General features: G+C 35.9%; 1 protein-coding gene and 1 long non-coding RNA gene across 3 annotated transcripts; one reads left to right on the top strand and one right to left on the bottom strand.

Moving 5' to 3' along the window:
* Positions 1-6,478: 6,478 nt before the first annotated feature.
* LOC111879687 (coatomer subunit alpha-1) lies at positions 6,479-11,457 on the bottom strand. Its single transcript, XM_023876148.3, has 5 exons — positions 11,287-11,457; positions 10,957-11,174; positions 9,835-10,329; positions 6,782-9,745; positions 6,479-6,698 (listed from the first exon to the last, which is right to left on the bottom strand). The coding sequence occupies exons 2-4, from the start codon at positions 11,162-11,164 to the stop codon at positions 6,807-6,809; spliced, it is 3,642 nt and encodes a 1,213-aa protein (XP_023731916.1). The 5' UTR covers positions 11,165-11,174; positions 11,287-11,457; the 3' UTR covers positions 6,479-6,698; positions 6,782-6,806.
* A 1,849-nt stretch (positions 11,458-13,306) lies between these two features.
* LOC122198229 (uncharacterized) lies at positions 13,307-18,873 on the top strand. Of its 2 annotated transcripts, none has more exons than XR_006192219.1 (2): positions 13,307-13,506; positions 18,694-18,873. It is a non-coding gene; the product is annotated as an uncharacterized LOC122198229 (long non-coding RNA). The 2 variants fall into 2 exon arrangements; XR_006192220.1 differs by lacking the exon at positions 18,694-18,873 and adding an exon at positions 13,613-13,877.
* The last annotated feature ends 3,127 nt before the right edge of the window (positions 18,874-22,000 follow it).

The raw sequence follows: 22,000 nt of genomic DNA, 5'->3' as shown, positions 1-22,000 counted from the left end.
GCGAGTTAGGCCACTAGAGTTTCCAGATATTGGGAAAGAGTATATTGCGGCCGAAGAGTTGGATTAGTTCTGGATTCGGGAGTTCTGTGTGATTACAGTTGTCCATGGAAGAGGATTTCGGTTTGGCATGAGATCCTTTCGGCGGTGCCTTCGGGTGGTTGGATGTAATATGTGGTTAGGGAGTGATTTCAAGGGCGAAATCAAATTCAAGTGGGGGAGAATTGTAACATCCGAATTTCAGGGATATTATTATAAAGGTTAATCTTGGGTTTCAAGGGGGGACTCGACGAGTTGAGGGTCCAACTCGCCAAGTCGAGTCAGGATCCTTCGGGGGATTTAATGAGTGGACTCGATGAGTCAGAAGAGGGACTCGCCAAGTAGATACTGGTCCGAGAGAAACCCTAAGTTCCGGGCTTGGAGCGTATTTAAAGGAACTTATGACCTTGGGTGCGCCTCATAACCTCTGTGAGAAACCCTAAATCACCATGGGAGCTTGGGTGAGTTCTTATGATGAAATCAAGTGATTTAGTGAGTTATATGGAAGGAAAGGTGCATGAATCAAGAAAGGAACGAGATGGAGGCTGTGGATCTAACTTATCTTCTCATGGAGCTGCTGTGGAAGGTATGACCTTGCATCCTTTTCACCTAATTGCGATTAGACCTCTAGATCTTGGGAGTTTTGGGGCTTAACTCCCCTCCTTTTATCTTTGAGCTAAGTGAGACATGATCTAAGGTGGGAAACCTCAGATCTGAGCCTTGAGAGGTCCTTAGAGGCTAGATGCCTCGGCTTTAGTGGCCCAAATGAAGGTTGTTGAGAAAAAACCTTCATGAAGAGTATGTTTTAGTGTTTTGGAGCTATAACACCGTGCATTAGCATAAAGATCGAAACTTTACGAAAGTATTAAGCCTTGGAATGATAGATATATAGATTAGAGTGTTGGATCTGGTTGAAATCGTCTGGATAAGGAAAAAGTCCGAATGGACTCGTCGAGTCAATGAGCCGACTCGACGAGTCGGCTAGGGCTTCATGTCTGGACTGAATTGTGATTTAGCTTGGCGAGTTGTGGGGTCGGCTCGACGAGTTAAGCGGGATCTTCAAGAGACTTCAGGAAGGTGAGTGAACTCGACGAGTCACAAAGATGTACTCGTCGAGTCGGGCCAAGTGGGACTGTTGACTTGAGTTGACTTATGTTGAATGTGGGGTCTTGGTCAACATAAGTAATAGAGACCATGGAGGGGTAAAATGGTCCTTTATCCACTTCCCAATTAGATAGGGAAAGAGTAATCGTCAGTTTAATTGGAGTTGAGATTTCGAGTGTTAATTAGAGATATTTGTCTTATGTGTTAGGCGGTGGCGAGTTCGAGATTCAAGTGTGAGGATAGCTGCTTTTTGCTTGTCAGGTGAATCTTCTCACTATACTTTACCTAGAATGGTAATTAGAGTTATACGACAGAGTATCTTGTATGCTATTTGTGTGATTGTGATACACTGCATTATTTCTATGTGATTCATGTCGTGTATGTTCCAGAGTTTACAGAATTAGAACCGGAAGGTTCACAGAGTTAGGACTGGAGGGTCCACAGAGTTAGGACTGAAGGGTCCACAAAGTTATAGCCTCAAGTGGCTAGTATGTGTTATATGTGGTATTTTGGGGAACTCACTAAGATTCGTGCTTACCGTGTTATGTGTTATGTGTTTCAGGTTTTCCTCTCGGAATCGCGGGACGGCACCGGCTTGATTATACACACCAGAGAAAGAGTTATGAGGATCTTAGATTATTAATGGAGTTGTGCTTTGTAATTGAATAAAAGAGATTTTTATACGATATGTTATGAAGAGTATGCATTTTAAAATTGAAAAATTGTTTTAAATTTTCACGTCGTCACAGTCAAAGGCACCAATGTTGGCCCATTATCTTGTTATATGGAATGTTAGTTGTCTCTGTGATAATTGCATGAAAGACAAGGATTTGACCCCCTGGAAATTATATGAAAGAATAGGATATGGCCCCTGGAAATTGAATGAAATACCAGGATCTGGCCCCTGACACTGGTATGTATGACCGGGATTTGGCCCTCGGCATTGCACGGAAAGACCATGGTTTGGCCCATGGCAGGAAATGATTATAAGACTATGATTTGGCCCATAGCATATATTTTCTTTTGTGTTTGCTATGTGGTATTTTGGGGAACTCACTAAGCTTTGTGCTTATAGTTTATGTTTATGGTTTTAGGTACTCCCAATTCAAAAGGGAAGGGCCCAGTGTGATGGTACAACATCCTCCTTCAGATTTCCGCATTTCAAATAATTGTACTATGATGTTTCGAGTATTGTAATGAATGATGGTTTTTGGTACAATAAATGAATGAAATTAATAGATTTTAAATGAAAATTGTCACCACTATTTTTGGGTTGTTACACCACCAGGTTGGGGGCGCTCCATGCTCTTAAAGGGCGCTCCGCGCTTTCCGATAAATTCCTGATTTTTCGTGTTTCAACTTCAGCTTCAAACGATCATAACTTCTTCGTTCTAACTTCGTTTTCAGTGACCTTTATATGCACGGTAAGGTATTCAAAAGACCCAAAATTTATGTCCACTTACTTTTGTATTAAAGCATATATAACTTAATTCATTAATACATACAAAAGTACAAAATATCACTTTTCCTGTTTTACGCCTTTGGCTCCAACACACAATTCAATGGCTCAAATCACTTAATCAGCATTATCAACATCCAATAAGGTCTGAACAATATTCCCTTGAATCCAAAGGCCTTTATTCAATCAAATTACAATCGGTTATCCCGAAATCAGAAACATCCTAAAATTGGATGTTACGTTGTTGATTAAGAAAATCACTTTACGGACTCTAACAAGCCTCTCGAAACTGATATCAAAAATTCACTCCGGCCTTACTAAGCATTGGTTTTAAGAAATATCATGTTGATAACTCTTTTTTCATCCATAAACATGATAACACATATGTAGCAACACTTATCTATTTCGATGACGTAATTATTGTGGGTAACAATGATGATAAGACACAAGAAACCAAAGACTATCTTGATGAAAAATTCAGCATCAAATATATTGGCCTTTTGAAATATTTTTTGGCATTGAGGTTGCTCGAACTTCAGATGCTTTGGTTTTAAGTCAATGAAAGTATACATTAGACATCCTTAAAGGTAGTGGGCTACAAGGTTGTCGTCCAAGTTCTTATCCTAGGGAACAAAACTTGATACTAGAACAAAGTGAAGAAAGTCCCAAAATTGATGCAAATTGGTATCAACGTCTTGTTGGAAGACTTCCCTACCTGCAGGTTACTAGGATAGATATTGCATATGCTATCAACATTCTTCGTTAATTTGTTGTTGACCCGCGTTAAATCCACCAGGATGCAGCATTATGTGTCCTTCGTTATCTTAAGGGGACACGTGGACAAATGATTTTTTCCCAAAGTAGGAGGATTAAAACTTGTTACTTTCTATGATGGTAATTGGTTTGGATGCTTGTGCACTAGAAGATCAAGAAATGGGTACTTACTTTAATTAGGAGGTGCTCATATATCATGGAAAACGAAAAAACAATCAGTAGTTTCTCGTTCTTCCGTTGAAGTAGAGTATCAAGCCATGACTGTTACAATTAGAGAAGTTCTTTGGTTACGATGGCTTTTAAAAGATTTGGAGGCAACTCCTATGGACCCCACTCCTTTTTGCGACAATCAAGGTGCATGTCATATCGTAAATAACCCGGTGTTTCATGAACGCACAAATATATTGGAAATTGGTGTCCAATGTCACAACTAATTACTATAACTTTGGGAAAAATAACAAAGTCCTTTTAAGGTTGCACTCAAGAACTAGAATAGCTAGAAAATGATTTAAGAGAGTGATATAAATAGTTTATTAATTTATCACAACTTGATAAATTAATTAGAAATTGGTTGAAATTAATTGGAATTAATTAGAATTAATCAAAAAATCATTTAAAGGTACACATACTAGATATAAATTGTTCAATATGGAACAACTGGAATGTCCTAGAACCCTAAAAGGGTTGGACGAATTTAAGGGATAAATCCCTTTATGATTTCTGTCAATGGCTGCTATAAGGGAAGATATTTGAATTAGGATTAAATCTGATTATTTAATTAATTCATATCTGCTTTCTCTACAAGTTTACTCAACTATAAATAGACCCTCGTTGCCTTCATTAATTTTTCCCCTTGCTCCCTTGAACTCAGAGATTTCAATTTTTGCAAGCTTGTTTTCCTCTCTCCTAATATTCTGGTGTTTAGTCTTTTGGGTGTGATTATATAGAGGCGTTATAATTTGGTGCTAGATCTTCCAAGAGCATCAAGGAATTCAAGATCTACAAATCAAGAAGCAAATTTGATTTTGCTTAAAGGTTAGTAATCTTATCTCTCTTTGTAGTATTATTTAGCAATTTTTGAAAGTAGATTGCTATAACTAATAAAACCTAGATCCCATGGTGCATGTACACTTAGGGTTATTTTAATTGCTTCCTTTGCCAAATATTAATGTATAGATGCATAGAAAACCTATCAAAATCATTTTGAAATGGATTGTTATTTTGTTCAAGAACAAAAAGGTAGAATCACAAGAAATCATGTCTAGACGAGTGGACACTAAATCACAATTGCCTGACCTTTTGACAAAAGCTCTAGGAACGCATCAACTTCAAGAATTCGAGATTATCTTGCCTTGCATTCCAAGGCTTATCTTGTTTCCTTTTACTATATTTTATTAGTTATCTTTTAGTTTCCTTATAAGTTTCTAGTTTCCTTAATCGACTCTAGTTTCTCTTGTATTTAAACACTTTTGATCAGTTGAATGAATTAAGCTTTTGCAAATACCAAAGTCTTTAACTAGGAATAGTAGAATTTCTATCGATTTCTAATTCAAAGAGCCTAGGAAATCTAAGATAAAAAGCTTGATTACTAACCTAACAATCATTCCAAAATCTCGTCCTAACACCATTTCCAACTAGTTTTTTAATTATCGTCGTGGACATCACACATCGATCTTCTAATCTTTTGAACATAGCCGAAACACGTTGCCAAAGACCTGACCCACGGTTTACCAAAACACCTCCAAAAAGACCGCCATACTCACCATACAAAGCTTTTATGAGCTTCACTCATAACAAAACCTCATTCTCAAGGAATCTCCATCGCCATTTCTGCAATAAAGCAAAGTTAAAAGTCACCATACTTCCTATATCGAGACCTCCATGTTTTCTAAAAGTTAAAACAACCTCCCATTTTATCTAATGGATTTTGCAATTAACTTCATTAACACCCCAAAAAAAATTAATACGAGTAGCTTCAAGCTTCTTAGCCACAACTACATGCATAAGAAAGAGACATAATAAATTCCAAGCGAGTCTAACACGACTTTAGCAACATCGCTCTACCACCTATCAATAGAGTTATAACCTTCCCGTAAGACATTTTTTTCAATATCTATCCATCACCTTATTCCATCCTTCATCCCTTGTCTTGTTTTGTCCCACCGGTAATCTTAAAATAAATGAATGAGAATTTATGAGGTTTACACCCGGTAAAAGAAGCATAATTTGTGCATTGTTTGATGTTCACCATATTAATGATATTTGTGAATATTAATTTGTACATTGTTTGAGGTTTTCACCCCCACACCTTAAAGATTAGACTTGTGAATATTAATTTTAGGACCCGGCGCCAAATAAAAACATTGTTTGATGTTCACCATATTAATGATATTTGTACGTGTCCACTATCCCGCCATTATAGCATCATCTGTATAAAATAAGTGAGAAATTGAAACGTTATCCGCCCCTATCTTTAAACTTTTATACATATTTGTACATGTGTTGAAGAAGTCGATGATTATACGCGTCTTTAGCCAAAGCCGATGAATCTCAGCCGGCTTATGAACAGTATTATTCATAAGCCGGAGAGGTTTTAATATATGTAACAATCTGATAAAGAAAATTTAATTTAGAAAATGAGGTTCCCTCCTAAATCATTTTCCATTTTGTTAAAGATGTTATAGGAAAATGACTAATTTTTTTATCTGTATTCAAATTACTTAACTGCCCTAATATTTTCAAACTTTGAGGTTCTCTGATCAATTTTTATATGTTAAAGGGCGATAGGAATGTAAAGAAGACTGACTGAGAGAAACGTCGCATCCTGAACAACTGTTAGGGTCAACACCTTGATAACATCAATCCAATCTTATTGTGTAAAAGCTTTACATACGGAAAACCGAAGGACACAAAAAAACAAAATCTATTTCTTTTTCCTTTTCGTTTAATACATCAAACTTTTTTCTTTTCTTTTTTTGTTCAATCTTGAATAAAAACTATTTACTTTATTATTATATTACTACCAGTATTTTTGTACCAAGTGAATTTCTTAATATATTAATCTAACCTTTTGCTTTTTCCAAAAAAGAATATGTAACCATAAAAAACAACCAAAACAGTGTGTATAATCAATCTCTCAAAAAAAAATAGTAAAATAGCATCCAAGCTCTTTTAGCAACAGAAAGAAAACCTCGAAAAAAACAATAAGATCTAGTATCGGCTTTTACTAGACAAGTATTGAAAACCTACATATATCATAAAACACCAGCAGCAACAGCAACAGCTCTACAAAGAACCCCCAACTCATTTTACACACTACCTCCAACTGCACCAAAACAAAAAGGTTAAATTTATAGATGATGAATATTTTAAATTATGTTGTTCTTTTTTAGTGTATGCACTACACACCTGAATACATGGAAGAAGTTACAAATCATCTGATCTGCGCAGGAGAACACAGTAAACCCGAAGCATCAGATCCCACCACCGCAAGATCACAAACACTACAAATCTTTCCTTCCTGTGAAACAACAAAATGCGAACTACAATACGGACACAACGCATCCTTCTGCCCACGATAAATCGGAACATAAGTGGCCCCACAAACAACAAACGGATTCCTAAAATCATAATTCAACTCCGACGAATCCTTCATATTCCTCTCAGCAGCTTGCATAACCGAACGCGCTGTTTTCGCTTGGTTTTCCGCCGGGTTTGTCTCCAATATTCGCCTCGCAAAATTCGACGCGGTGATCAGATTCCCCGCTTTGTAACACACAGTCATCGCGTTCATCAACGCGAGCCTCAAGTGAGGTAACTGAAGGTTACAATGAGTGAAATAAGCTGCTAATTCTTGTTGGCGAATAGGGTTGTCTTTCGTTTCCCTTCTTTTTAACTCCATTTGTAAACCCAAAACGTATTCCTTCACGATTATAATCAACTCTTTGACTTCATCAACTTCTCTACGTGACTCCACAACAATCAAAGGAATCGTATGGAGAATGTTGAGGAAAACGCGTAATGCTTCGGTGAATTTCCCGGTAGTTGTGGCTTTGTAACCGGATTTTAGCTTTTCTTCTAATTGAGAGAAGGTAAACACGAGTGCGGGTGGGGCCCGGACGTTTGGGATTGTTGACTCGCTCCAGTTTCTTTCGATGGCGAGTGAGACGACAGGAGCTGATGAGAACGCGCGTAGGAAACTATGGCTTCCCGTGTGGAGATCCATGAATAGAGATTTTAACGGTGTGAAGTTTTTGATGCCAAGCTGGCGGGTTAATAACCGCATGGCGGTGTCGAAGTTCCCGGCTGCCACGTGTTCGGCGGCCAGCGATGATTTTTGAACCCAGATTTGGCTCACGGGCATGCCAGGTGGCGGTGCCACGAATGCGGTTGAGCGGATGGTGGCGGTTTTAGGTGTGTCAGTGTCTACCGGAAGTTCGATATCTTCTAGACCCCAACCACCCTCTTCGTTATCTTCGTTTTGTTCTTCGCCTTCTTCCACAACGACGCTGATGTCACCATTCTGGGTGTCGTCCACGTCAGCAATATTCAAACCTTCACCCCAATCGGCATCCGCAGCGTCTTCGTACTCTTCCTGTGCAACATTATCAAGACCACCTTCAAAGATTCCTTTCATGACTCTCAACAACGGCCAGTCACCGCCACATAGGACAGGAGTTGGTGGGACCAAAAGGGAACCGGATTTCCCCGAGGGTAAAATTGGAACATTGTGTTCAAGTTTAACAGAAAGCTCTTCAGCAAGATCAGTCAACCCATGGGTTTTAGCAGTAGCATACGCCAATGGCAAATGCCCAACATTTTCCAAAATCTTGATTCGTTCCTTCACATCGCCTAAATACAACGCGTTATGAAACTGACCCATGACATCGTTTTTCACTTCCGCAATTTTCATCATTTTAGATAATTTATCTAAATTTCCTGTGATGAGATACAAAAACGAAAGCCTCTCGAAGTTTTTCGTCCTCTGATACGCGTATTCCACAATTCCAGAATTACCCTGGCGAAGTGCTTCAACACCTAGCCTATACCAATGATCTTTTTCATCTATCTCTTTAGCGGAAGCAACAGCTATTTGTATGTTCCCACTTTCTAATGCTAAATTGAAACGGGTTCTTTCGTCTTTTACAAAATGAAGGGCAACTTCGGGAAAACCTTTTTGTTGAAGATACGCGATCATAGCTTGTCCGCATAGCTCTGAGTTTCTTATCATGCTCATGACATGATCATATCTCTTTTTCAACAAAGACAACTTGAAGATATATTCGGTTGAATCGATAACAATTGGCCGATTTTTTCCATCTCGATCGAGACAAAAGATTGTGTTTCCGAATATTTTTGTGATGTATAAAGGGACATCGAGTGTCTTTATAATTCCACTATCGCCATTGGGTAAACAGTATTTGATGTGTGTTAATGTTGTGTATATGAACACACCATTATCATCCCATGAACCACTTTTGACACGGATTGTTTCATGAAGAGTGCATCGATGAGTGAGTTTTTTATCAGCTATGATTATCGAATGCTTACTCAACAACGCAACATTCTCCATGTCATTTGACCAAACAACGTACCTTACAAAAGAAGTTTGAAGATCCCCGAGGATTAAACGTTGTTGAAGGTCGAAAATGACGACTCTGTCCTCCGCTCGACATAGTAAATTACCTTTACCCGCGTAGAAGATAGCATCAGAAGCAACTGGAAGAGCACTCTTTTTCACAATTTCATTTTTTAAGTTTTTCACCAACACTTGATTGGTGCTCTTTTCAAGAACTGCAAATCGATTGCGAGCTATGAAGATTGCAGAGCCACCAAGTCCTCTTTTTGCTTCTTGAACTGTGTCGCCTCTTGAGAAGCTATCTTTAGGGACAATGTAGAGTTCGTATGATCCGCCTTCTGCTTCTGAACAGATTAAGACTGCGTTTTCTGTAGGGCTGTAAGAAAGGGTTCGTGGGCCCTGGTTTAAACTGACTGATCCTGGCCTTCGGATTGGAAGGATTTGAGTTTCTTTTTGAGTTGAGTACTCATAGAAACGAAGAAAACGATCTTTGATGTAGAAAAGAGAATCACTACTAACAGAGAAAGCAGGGCGTTCTCTTTCTAATTTGAAAACTATCATGCCACTATCGTGTCCTGCTGCAAGAAGATTCATTTCAGGGTGACACCCAAGAATCCAGAATCTATCATGCTCCCTGCGAAAAGTTTGAAGGCCTGTTCTTTTTGTAGCATCCCATACTCGTATGCTTTTATCCTCTGAATTCGATACGATGATGTCTTGTTTTGAGTGAAAAAGAACACATGACACGTTGTTCATGTGACCTCTTAATGTGTCTACTTCCCAAGCCTTTGTGTCTGAAACAGAAAAAGTAAATCTTTTTTTAAGTATATTGGGATTTGGAATCTGAAAAGTCTATAAAAATTGAAAAAAAAGAAAAGGGTACCATTCATTCGCCAGATCTTGACTTGGCGATCATCAGCTCCTGAGACAATAAGAGGGAGAGTGGGATGAAAAGAAGCCCAATTCACTCCTCTATCATGACCCTCTAAGACATATTTTACAACAGCATCAACCCCACCGAAGAAATCTGTATTCATTTGACCTAAACGAAGAATGTCATCAGCAGGAGAAACTGTTTTCTTCCTCAGAGCACCAATGTCCCAAACCCTAACAGTTTGATCTAATGATGCTGATACAACAAGGTCTTCTTTTGGATGGAATAAAGCACACATTACATAGTGATTGTGTCCTGTCAAAACAGAGATACAAGTACGAGACTGCCAATTCCATATCCTGATTGTTTGATCATCACTTGCACTAACAATCCATGGGTACTCATGGTGGAATTGAACTGTCCGAATGTAATCAAGATGCCCAAGAAGTGTGAACAAACATCTATGGAGTTTGTAGTTCCATACTTTGATCTTGTAATCATCTCCTGCATGAACCATTACATGTTTAGTGTAATAGACATTGTGTCATATACCTTATACACATTTGAGAGGACTTGAATTTAACAATATAAAGGAATATATACATACAAGACAATGTAAAGAGGCCTTCTGTTTCTTTTCAAATGATACTAAACCCTTCAAAGTTTGTAGATCTCACTTAATTTCCATAACTAAAGGCACTTACAAGGTCGCATTATGTAAAATCCAATGTAAATTTCATAATCAGAGTCATTTCCATATTTTCCATACTATGTGCATCATAACGAAGTAAGGCTGCACTATGGCCATTCTATATAGTAGTGAGGTTCCAATCATCATTACAATCAAAACTTGAATTTTGTAAAACCAACAATTCATACCTGTTTAAAGTTCAGATCAGTCTAATTAAAAGCAAAACAGGAGTCTCTAAATTTGCAAGTAAAAGAACAAACGTATTGGTGCTACATTGGATGTTCGTTCTCAATTGTTATAACTTATACGTAGAAGGAAATAACTTCACATGATCTCACAATGCTATGTACATTACTACATTCGAAAAACAGATCAGCCTACACAACCGATTATAAATCTGTAAATCTCAAGCATTTCAATTATTCAAAAGTTTTACAAACCTCCGGAGACGAAAAGAGGTTGTGATTTGTGAAAATGAACGCCACGAACGGGGCCATCATGCTCGTCAAATCGATCGATGAGAGTTCCCATTCTGTAATCCCATAGTTGGATCACACCGCTGTGAAGACTAGCCAAGATCCATGGTCTCTTGCTGTGGAAACTTAGGCCTTTCACTCTATTGCTTTTGGTTTCAAACTTCGTCAACATCTTCGCTCCGCTTCGTTAATCAATCAATCGCACAAACATCAATCCATCCAATCAGATTAATTTGATTCCGTGCATTGAAAACAAACAAATAAACCTAGATTTCGAGGGTGCATGATAATTACCTTAGATCTGAGAATTCGGAGCCCTAAATTTGATAATTGTTCGGATCGGTCCTTTAGATGTGAAGGTGAGGAGTAGCAGATTTGTGCGTGCGTAGATCAGGTGTCATTTGAAAGAGAATTAAGAAACGAAGTTGCTGGTCGATCCCCTCTGTGTTGACAACGTCGGATCTGGAGCATGAGAAGATCCGGGCTTTCTTAATATATGAAGCCCACAATCCACATTACCTTGTTACTCGTTACATATCCGGTCCATTTCATAGAAATGGTTAATGTCATTTATCAATCAATTATTTAATATAATACAATTATTTCCATCTAGGGGTAAGCAAGTCGGTTTTTTTTTCAAACCAAACCGGTTCGGTTTTTCATGAATAGTAAAACCGGTTCGGTTCAAACCGGTTTCGTCATTATTAAACTCGAACCTATCTAAACCGATTCAATCAGTTTGTCTACCGGTTTTAAACCGGTTCACGGTTATTAAACCAGTTTCAATGTCTAAAATTCCGAACGGGTTCAAACCGGCGGTTCGGTTCTTGAATCGGTTCGGCTCTAGTGGACCGGTTTATGGTGAACCGGTTTACCGATTCGGATCCTGAACCGGTTTTTTTGTGCAAGCCTACTTTCATCCATGCAATTTAACTACTTTCATCACATATATATACACACTTGTGTTTATACCAATATGTGTATTATCATCACTTGTATGCCAATTAAAAGTCTTATAAAAATCTCTAGTTCACCCACTTTGCAAGAAGATTCCATCTATGGAATCTCTTACGCAAGAAAATATATCTTTTTGGTGTCAACTCCTTTTTTTTAGTTTCTAAACCACATCATCTACATAACAATACATTTTCCAAAAAAAAAATGCAAATTCCATTCTTTTGTCTGGATGTTTCTCGTATTTCAAGTTATGATTATAAAACTCTTTTGCACTCTTTTACCTCATGATTAACTACATACCACATTATTACATGATTGCACACGCCATAGGTTTTAAATACTTTCTTAACCACGGGTCGTGATTTCCTTAAAAGAGAGGTTTAGTGGCATATGAAATACGGGTTTGAGATCTCATCACCGATTCCCAACTTCCTAATTTCATACCATGCATCTAGTTTTACATCAATGACCATTGGTCACATTTTCATATACTTAGAATTAGCATGAATATCCTTGTCACATTTACCTTCTCAACCTTTGGTAACACCATTTCATCCCATCACTTTCTTTGACTTGTAATCCATCATGAATTTTTCTTTTGGCCGATTGGACTTTTTTCTTGTTTAAAAACTTGAAAATAAATAGCCAATCGAGAGAAGTACCAATAAGAAGTTAAAAAAGTAATAATAAATAAATAAATAATCAAAATTAATACTTTTGAGATAGAGCTTAATAGAATATCAGTCAACAATTACGGGTGCGTTTGGTTGTGGAAATTTGTTTTCATTTTCTTAAAAAAAATGTTTTCGAAAAATAGCGTTGGGTTTTCATTTTCAATTTTCAATGAAAATTTTAGAAAATTCGTTGGTTGGAATCAGTGAAGTTCTTAAAATTTTAGAAATTTTGGAAAACTGTAAAAATTATTTTTCTAATTTACATACAATTTGGAAAACAAAAAATTTTCATAACGCATTTTCAAAATTTCAGTTTTCATTTGAAAATTTTCATGTAAAATTAGAAAATTTTCCGCAACCAAACACACTTTAATCCATTATATAAAAAAAAAATTAAATAAATAAATAAAACAATTTCCAAAAAATAGATATGATGGCATAGCTTACTTCAATTCCCTGCTTTTTCTCTCTTCTATCACCTGATTCGAATTTTTTTTTTATACTTTTCATGTTCCAAAATCAGTGAATAATAATACATTGTTCACGCTTCCAATTATAAGATTATTTCTTATAGCCTACTTACACTTAAAAAAAATTGGGCCCTTCAACATTTTGGGTATGTGTAATGGGGCCTAGTGTCATGTCAATAAATATCTTGTTTGTCCATCCCAATCTCATTTCCATCAAAATTTCCTTCATTATGCTCGATTTTACCATCATCCAACATCTTCTTCAAACTACTTGCAGCCTTTGAGGTTTTCTCTACACAATTACAGGGATGGTTAAAAACACTAAATTTAATGTCTAATAATAACTAGAGAAGAATCCCGCAAACACCAAAAAATTGAACGTTTCTTTGATCATGGAGAAAACAAATTTAAAGGTATGTAACCAAATTATTTATTTCTTTCATAAATTTTTAGATTTTATTTTTTGTCAAGAAGGCATTTATCTTCATTTTCATGTTTTTGTTTACAATCAATTCATAGGCTTTGATTTCTTTTCGCCATCACAGGAGACTCAGAAATTGCAAACATTTGTTATTTTTTGATAATTGATTTAGACCTCAGTTATCATTCCATGCAATATTGTATCATTTTATGATCCTTCATGACTTCAATTCGCCAATTCCAGAGTACATGTCTACAGCAAGATCTATTTTATCATCTAATGCCTACATTTATTCATATAATTTATTTGTGTCATCTATTTATGTGACAGGGGAAATTAAAATAAATACAAAAGGTTTAGTTACTACACAAAGTCATAAAAATACATTACTTCTCTCTTAAATTGCATCATACCTTGTTGCAATATCCTAAAAATAGGAATATAGAGAATGTTTTATGTTGTAATTGAAACGATAGGACACCGACCTAATCATATTTAGGGATTTTATTTTGTTGAGTTTTTAACAGCTTTCAAGAGAAATATGTTAGATGATGTGCCATCTCAACAAACCTACAACATTTCAAATAAAACATAAATAATATTGTACTATTTTACCCTTTGTTGTTTAAAATAAGAGTATAATGTTCAATTACCTTAAAACTATTCCATTCAAACAAAACAAAAGCCATCTAATATACTCAACATCTTCCTTTCCAATTACGATCTCTAAAATCATTATAGTAATATCACTTTAGAGTATAGAACAATTAAAGTAAGAAGTGCAAAAAAATTAAGGTAACGTCAACCTATTATCCTCCTTGTCCATGGCCTGCAATGAAAATAGAGAAAAAAGAAATGTTATGTACTTATTCATTTAAATAAACTAAAATCCTATTAACTATTATCATACCATAACATAGTAATCTCCTTGTTTTCCATTATAGTGAACTTTAAGCACTCCATGACTACCAGATTATAGTGAACTTTAAGCACTCCATGACTACCAGTTGACGAAAAAAGACAAATATCATTTGTTTAAATAAAAATAGAAGAATGTTAATCTGTTTACTAATCTCAAAAATATAATATTCATTGTCGATAGAAGTGCATTGTCATTTCGTGCATTTAACCTGTTGATTAATATTTGAAGAACAAATTCTGATTATTTAAGGAAGTAACAGTAAGATGACCAAAAACGGCATCCATATATAAAGTTCAAATATTAAAATGTTCGAATGACGGTTAATTTTCTTTTAACTATAATTAAAATTTTCTATAAATTTGTTTATTCCATCAATTTAGGTCTGACAATCATGTCGTATTCGGGTTGGCATGTCGTGGGTTGACGGGTCAAAATATATCAACCCAAACACGACTCATTTAAAAATATAATATTCATTGTCGATAGAAGTGCATTGTCATTTCGTGCATTTAACCTGTTGATTAATATTTGAAGAACAAATTCTGATTATTTAAGGAAGTAACAGTAAGATGACCAAAAACGGCATCCATATATAAAGTTCAAATATTAAAATGTTCGAATGACGGTTAATTTTCTTTTAACTATAATTAAAATTTTCTATAAATTTGTTTATTCCATCAATTTAGGTCTGACAATCATGTCGTATTCGGGTTGGCATGTCGCGGGTTGACGGGTCAAAATATATCAACCCAAACACGACTCATTTAAATATACAGGTCACGAGTTGGCGGGTTTGGAACATAAACTCATATATGACCCACCAACCCATTTAATTATACGGGTTCACAGGTTTGCGGGTTCGTAGGTCAGATTTGGGTTCGTGGGTCAGATTCGATAAATAAAATTGACAATTAAACATGAATAAATTTTTGATGGTTGATGCAAACATATCCAAATTTTAGACACTTAACTACTTAAGTCTTAAACATCCAAATTAAAATTAAAAACACTCATAGAAACATGTTCAAACTAAACATTAAATACAAACATAGATAATACTTATTAAATATTAATACTTGATACATAATTACATTTATATATATATATATATATATATATATATATATATATATATAATATAATATAAACGGGTTGGCGGGTCAACTCGTTTATTTTTTGAGAAATCCATATATGACCCGTTTAATAAACGGGTTGACGGGTTGACAGGTCCGGTTTTTATGGCTCTAAGTGTTTCTAAGAGCTCAAAAGGACAGCTCTTATGGTCTGAAACTATCAAGATATAAGAAGCCTCAACAATAGAGTCCAAAAGTGACATAAAAACACCCTAATATCAAATCTAAGCATGCAATGATCAAGCTTGAAGCTTGATACCTCAAATGAGTCAGAAATGGTGCTAATCTCATGGGTCTAGAAGCTCCCTTTGAATCCTTGCTCATTCTTCAAACTTCTTTCTCTTCCAAAACACCAAAACAACACTAAAATGCTCTCAAGTGGCTACCAAATCACAGGAACACACAAATATGGGTTAGGGTTTTCGTGGTGGTTGTCTAAGGGTGAGCGGGAGGTTGGACCAAAGGCATAAGGTCCTTTATATAGGGATCAAACCCTAAAACTTAGGGTTTTAGAATCTGCATGCGTACACTGCACGTACCCTTTGGTACGCTAGGCGTACATGCATGGCTTCCGCGTTCCAATCTCTTGAGTACGTTGAGCGTACATGGCAATGTACGCTCCGCGTACAGTGCTTTCTCAGCCCAATTACAAGGGCCCAAAGGTCTAAGCCCAAACATTTTTAAAACTATTAACCTTATATAAATAAGAATAGTACCTTATAAATCCCAGACGTTACACTTTTCCATTAAGTCCATGCACATATCGTAAGGCCACTAGTCCTCGTAGAACTGTTGTAGCTCAGGAGTCATGGTGGCTACCATAATACATGACACCTTAGTAGCATCCTTGTAGTGAGCCCCATACTTAGCTATTTCTTCGGGAGTAGCTTTGAAGTCATCAATCTCGTTAAACGGTTTTTCAAGGACATACTCTTTGTCCTCGTAATGCAAGGCCATTCGAATGTTCCAGATCCAATCATTGAAATTGGAACCATCGAATTTGATCCTCATACAAATTTTCAAGAGCGAGAAGGAGTATTTGGAGTTGTTGTTGGAGGAACCAAAAGCGTTGTTTGAGGTAGACATCTACAAAAGAAGAAGGACAAAGTTTTGATTAGATAAGAAATCCTTAATATAACATCCAAAATGAAATATTAAGGCTAGGACCCAACACAATAATTCACAATTTAGAAAAGGGATGTCGTAATCCAATTGTAAATTATTTGAAGGTAGGTAAATGACGATTTACCAATTCCACCACGAAAAACGAAATTAAAAGAATTAGGTTTTAAATGAAATGAAATTCCTAGATTCATTGAACTATTCAGTGGCATGTTTAATCTCGATTATGCCCTTCAATTTTGTGACTGGGATACCGAGGATCACAAACAAGGTGTGAATAACCATGCACTTTAGTCCAAGTTTGTGTGCTGGTTAACCACACACGCTCCACTAACGACTTGGCAAGGTGCAATGTGTAATTTCATGGATTAGCATCAAATTCACATTTTCCTAAAGTAACTAAGATTGGGAAATTTATAAAAACTTTTAGTTACTTTCTATAGATCATTATACTTATTAATGAGAGAATTGATGTCCTATCCTACCCGTTCGGCTAACGACCCTCTAAGAGTGTATACCCAATGGAAGTCATTTTATAGGCCACTTTCTTAAACACCCCTTATAGTTCAGCTTCGTGAATGAGGCCTACTAATAGTAATACCGAATTTTCTTATACATATATAATATTAAACTTTTAATTATATATAGTATAAGGGTGTATTTTAAAATTTTCAAAATACTAGGGTTTTATACAAAACCTGGCTCTGATACCACTAATGGGTGTTATACAAACAATCATATATGTGCATGCAACCCTAGATTTGGATCTATGTTTTCTCTATTATACATACAAGCATTGAACACAAAAAACAAACCTAATATGCATCTAATGAATCAAAATCTACAAAGATTAGATTACATACCTTTGTTTCCATATAGTAATAACAATCAATTCTTGAAGATTCTTTGCTCTTGAGAACAAGTACCACAATTGTAGTACCTCTAATAGCTCACAAACACAATATGGCAAGAGGATGAATATGAGAGAGAGGAGAGAGAGTGACTTGCTCCAGAAATCGTCTCTTTTAGGGTTTCCAAAGGGGTGGCCGAATTCAAGAGCAAAGAGGCTCTATTTATACTTGAGGCTAGCTAGGGTTTTAAGGTGGAAACCCTAATTCCTTAGCTTAGGGCCTAAGCAAGTCCATGGACCTCTTCCTTAGGGCTTGGACTAAAATCTCTAGAACCTTCTAGGGATTTTTGCCCCCCCCCCCCTAATAAGGGTGATCTAATGGCCCAAAACCTTAACTATCAAATATTTACAAAATAACCCCTGCACTTTTAGTCCATTCCTTTAATCCCAAAATTAATTCCAACTTAATTTTTGATTAAATAGTTATTAACAATATGATTGCTAATTAATATATTAATACATCATATTTATGCACCAAATTATTATTCTAAACAATAAAATCAGCCTCTCTCTCCAATAGTCATCCTGTCTAATTGCTAGTGTGAACGCAACCCAAAAGGACCATGCTACTATCAAATCAAGTACATACCAATTATAGTTATGGGCTTAGACACCTAATCCAAAATAATACCCATAAGAAGACACCAATGTCGACCCACTAAATTATGTTAACATGATGATGGTTGTCTTTGTGACATTTGTTGATATGTCTGTATGTGTTTATTGTCTTTTTGACTCGTACTTATATGTTTGTATGCTTATGTATGTGGGGTGAAACAGACTTGACATAAATACAAGCTGTTATATAGAGTCATTATGGACTCAGGGTTGATACAGGCCTAGGAGTTGATATAGACCCAACATAGCTACAAGTTGTTATATAGAGTTATTATGGACTAAGGGTTGATATGGACCTAGGGGTTGATACAAACATGACACAACTACAAGTTGTTACACATAGTCATTATGGAATCAGGTTGATACGGACCCGACACAACCATGTGCTTTTATATTTGTATATATGTCGTATGTGGTATTTTAGGGAACTCACAAAGCTTTGTGTTTACGTTTTTGTGGTTAAAACATTTTCAGGTACTTCCAGTTTTAAAAAGAAGAGCCCGACTTGATCGTACTGCATCCCCTGAAGATTTATTCCACAATGACTATTTATGATTTTACTCTGATGTTTTGAGAATAATTTTACTCTAATTGTCTTTTGGGATAATGTATGAATGGTTTTGACTTATTTAAAATGAAAATTTTGTTGGATTAGTGTCTAAGTCCCTAACTATATTTGGTATGTACTTGACCTGGTTGTTGCATGGTCCTTTTGGGTTGGCTTCACTAAAGCAACTTGACATGATGATTTATGAAGAGAGAGGATATTATGGTTTATTAATATATTATATGAATAATATATTAAAAGAGAAATCATATTGTTTAATTAATATTGGTCAAGAATTAATTAAGAATTAATTTTGTGGCTAAAAGAGATTAAATAAATAAAGGGGACTAGAATTGTCAATTACAAGATAATTGATTTTAGGTTGTGGATCTTGTGGATTGAGGGAGTGGACGAAATTAGGGTGGAAGCCCACCTTGAAATCGTCCAAGGGCCCTATTCTATAAGGTTTTTGCAGCTGCTTAGGGCCTAAGCTATCCAACTAGGGTTTTGACTGAAACCCTAGCAGTTCAGCTATTTAAGGACCCTTAGGGCTTCATATTTCGACTACCAGAAGAAACCCTAGAGTTCTAAGAGCTGAAATTAAGCCTCTATTCCCTCTCTTCTTAATCATATTTTTGCATTGGTGTTTGTTATCCATTAGAGGTATTACATTTGTGATACTAAACTCTTGAAGAATGAAGATTCTTGCTAATATCAAAAGATAATCATCTAAGCTTGTTTTAGTTATAGATTTCGATTTTATAGTATGCTAGATTAGGGTTTGCAAGCTTTGGATAAATTTACATGTACAATAGAGAAACCTAGATCCAAAGCTTTAGGATTTTGCATGTGCACATAGGAATGTTCTTTTGCTCAAAACACATTAGTGGTATCAGAGCCTTGCTTGGTTTCTATTGTATTTGATGTATTTTGTGATTATTTATTGCTTGAAATCGTTTTTTATGCCTTCTGCCTGACAGACTCGTCGAGTCCCAAGATGAACTCGACGAGTTTTGTAAGGGACTCGGCGAGTCGGGCTGTCAGACAGATGGATATTTGGGATTTTGGCTTATTTAGACTTGGGATAATTACCAAAGTTGTTTTTAATTATCAAAATCCGATTTTTATTGATTCCATGTGATTATCTTAGTCAAAATAAAAGATATTTATCATTTAATTAGATAATTACTGCTTATTTGATAAACCCTAATTATTTGAATTATTTGATCAATTATCTTGCATGAAATTTGATTAGGTAAAATTAGATAATCACCAATTAATTGTTTAATTATATTATTTGAATTTTGATCTAGATAGTTTTGAAATGTTTCAAAACTTGCCCTCAAGTTTTGGAATTTAAAATTTTGATTAAAAGTTTAATTTTGAAATAATTAAATTCCAAACCCTAGAATTTTACAAGTTTAAAATTCAACCCTTATACTAATATAACATTATAAGAATAATTATTATATATGTATAACATAAATGCGAGTCTTAACGTTAGTAGCCCTCATTCACGAAGCCGATCTATAAGGGGGTATAAGGTTGCTGCTTATAAAATGGCAGTTTAATTGGTGTTCACTCTCACCCACCGCTTCCTTGATTGGTGGAGGGCCGTTAGCCAAACAAGGTAGGATAGGACAACTAATTCCTCATTAAAAGAATAATGATTAATAAAGTAACTAAATATTTTTTATTAAATTCTCAATCTTAGTTACTTTAGGAAAAATGTGAAAAATGATGTTATTCCATGAAATTGCACTTTGTACCCTTGCTAAGTCGTTAGTAGAGCGTGCGTGGATAACCTGTGTGACATCCCCAAAATCACGGCCAGAAAAGACCGATTTTGTTTATGCTTTATGAAAATCAGAGTACTTCGTTTTATAAAAAGGTTGCGGAATGTGTTCCCAGAAAAACATGGTGAATACGTTATTAAAACATTTTCGAGGAAACGTATTTATTTCATTTTAAAACGTTTGGGATGTCATCGTTAATACCGAAACATAAGCATAAACAGAACTTACAATGATTTACACTAGTGATCTACATCTCTTTAAATCTCTCAGTGTAATGTCACTTCACTTCGTCACCTGTGATATACATAAACTGAGTGGGTCAGGTTGGGAAACCTGGTGAGTACATAGGGTTTTCAACCCACAATAATATAATTGTTATGTTTAATCATCAAACAATTAACCCCATTACCCATCCCCGTTATCTTCTTTACTCTTAAGGATTTAACCTAAGAGTCGTCTATCCTGCATTCGTTTATTCCGAAGTCCCTTACTTCCAGGGTTATAGGACTGGCACTAAATCCATAGCTGCCAATGTTCGTTCATAAAGCACTAATTCCATAGCTGCTATAGTCTATTCATCGGGTACTAAATCCATAGCTACCAGTCTTTATCTAATAGGTACTAAGTCCATAGCTACCAATGTTCAACAGGTACTAAATCCTTAGCTACCAGCGTCTAACTAATAGGTACTAAGTCCATAGCTACCAATTCCCAACAGGCACTAAATCCATAGCTACCAACGTCTAAAAGGTACTAAGTCCATAGCTACCGGTGTTCGTCTCATAGGCACTAAGTCTATAGCTGCCAATATATACTCACGTCATCTTCTATCTCTCATCATTCATCTACCCATCTCATACCCAACATATTCGTATATATAAAATACGTATACAGTTTAAATCCTTTAAAACATGTATAAAACGTTCATCCAACATAGACAGCAAGTATTCAGATAATATGCACACATAGCACGTAAAATACTTCATATCTATGTGTAAGATGAAAGGGACCATGCACTCACTTGAAAGGTGGTGAGTCGGCACTCGGACAGCACTTCGTTACTCTTAAAACAATTATCCCTTGACGAAACCTAGTATCATTACCACTAGAGTTTAGTCTAACGCTTGACGAGACTAATTTAATAGTCTAGCTATTATTACTATTATATAAGCGTTAAATAACACTCAATATAACTCATAATAATAGCCTAAATAATTATTTTAAGGTCCTAACAATGTTACTATAATTAAATAAAATCTATATTAAATATACTATAGGCGTAGCTCACTTACAACGGGTTTTTATTAAAAACCGGGCTTCGCTGGAGCAGCGTTTCCGAGCCGAAAGCTTTTCTTCTCGGAGCCGTCGGGCGCTCCGGGGCTCTCTTCTCGTGCTAGGGAGGTTCCGTAGACTTGGGAGGGGTTTAGGGAGGCTAGAG

Source organism: Lactuca sativa, chromosome 5 (assembly GCF_002870075.4).
Source record: "Lactuca sativa cultivar Salinas chromosome 5, Lsat_Salinas_v11, whole genome shotgun sequence".
NCBI classification, from domain to species: Eukaryota; Viridiplantae; Streptophyta; class Magnoliopsida; order Asterales; family Asteraceae; genus Lactuca; species Lactuca sativa.
The sequence above is the reverse complement of the archived record's forward strand: the minus strand, read 5'-3'. Positions and strand labels throughout refer to the sequence as shown.

What these genes read in the sequence shown, in the direction of transcription:
- LOC111879687 (XM_023876148.3), bottom strand. Translation starts at nt 11,164, where the DNA reads ATGTTGACGAAGTTTGAAACCAAAAGCAATAGAGTGAAAGGCCTAAGT. An exon ending in ACCTCTTTTCGTCTCCGGAG is followed by an intron (nt 10,330 to 10,956) that starts GTTTGTAAAACT and finishes TGGTTCATGCAG; the next exon opens with GAGATGATTACAAGATCAAA. An exon ending in CAAGATCTGGCGAATGAATG is followed by an intron (nt 9,746 to 9,834) that starts GTACCCTTTTCT and finishes TTTCTGTTTCAG; the next exon opens with ACACAAAGGCTTGGGAAGTA.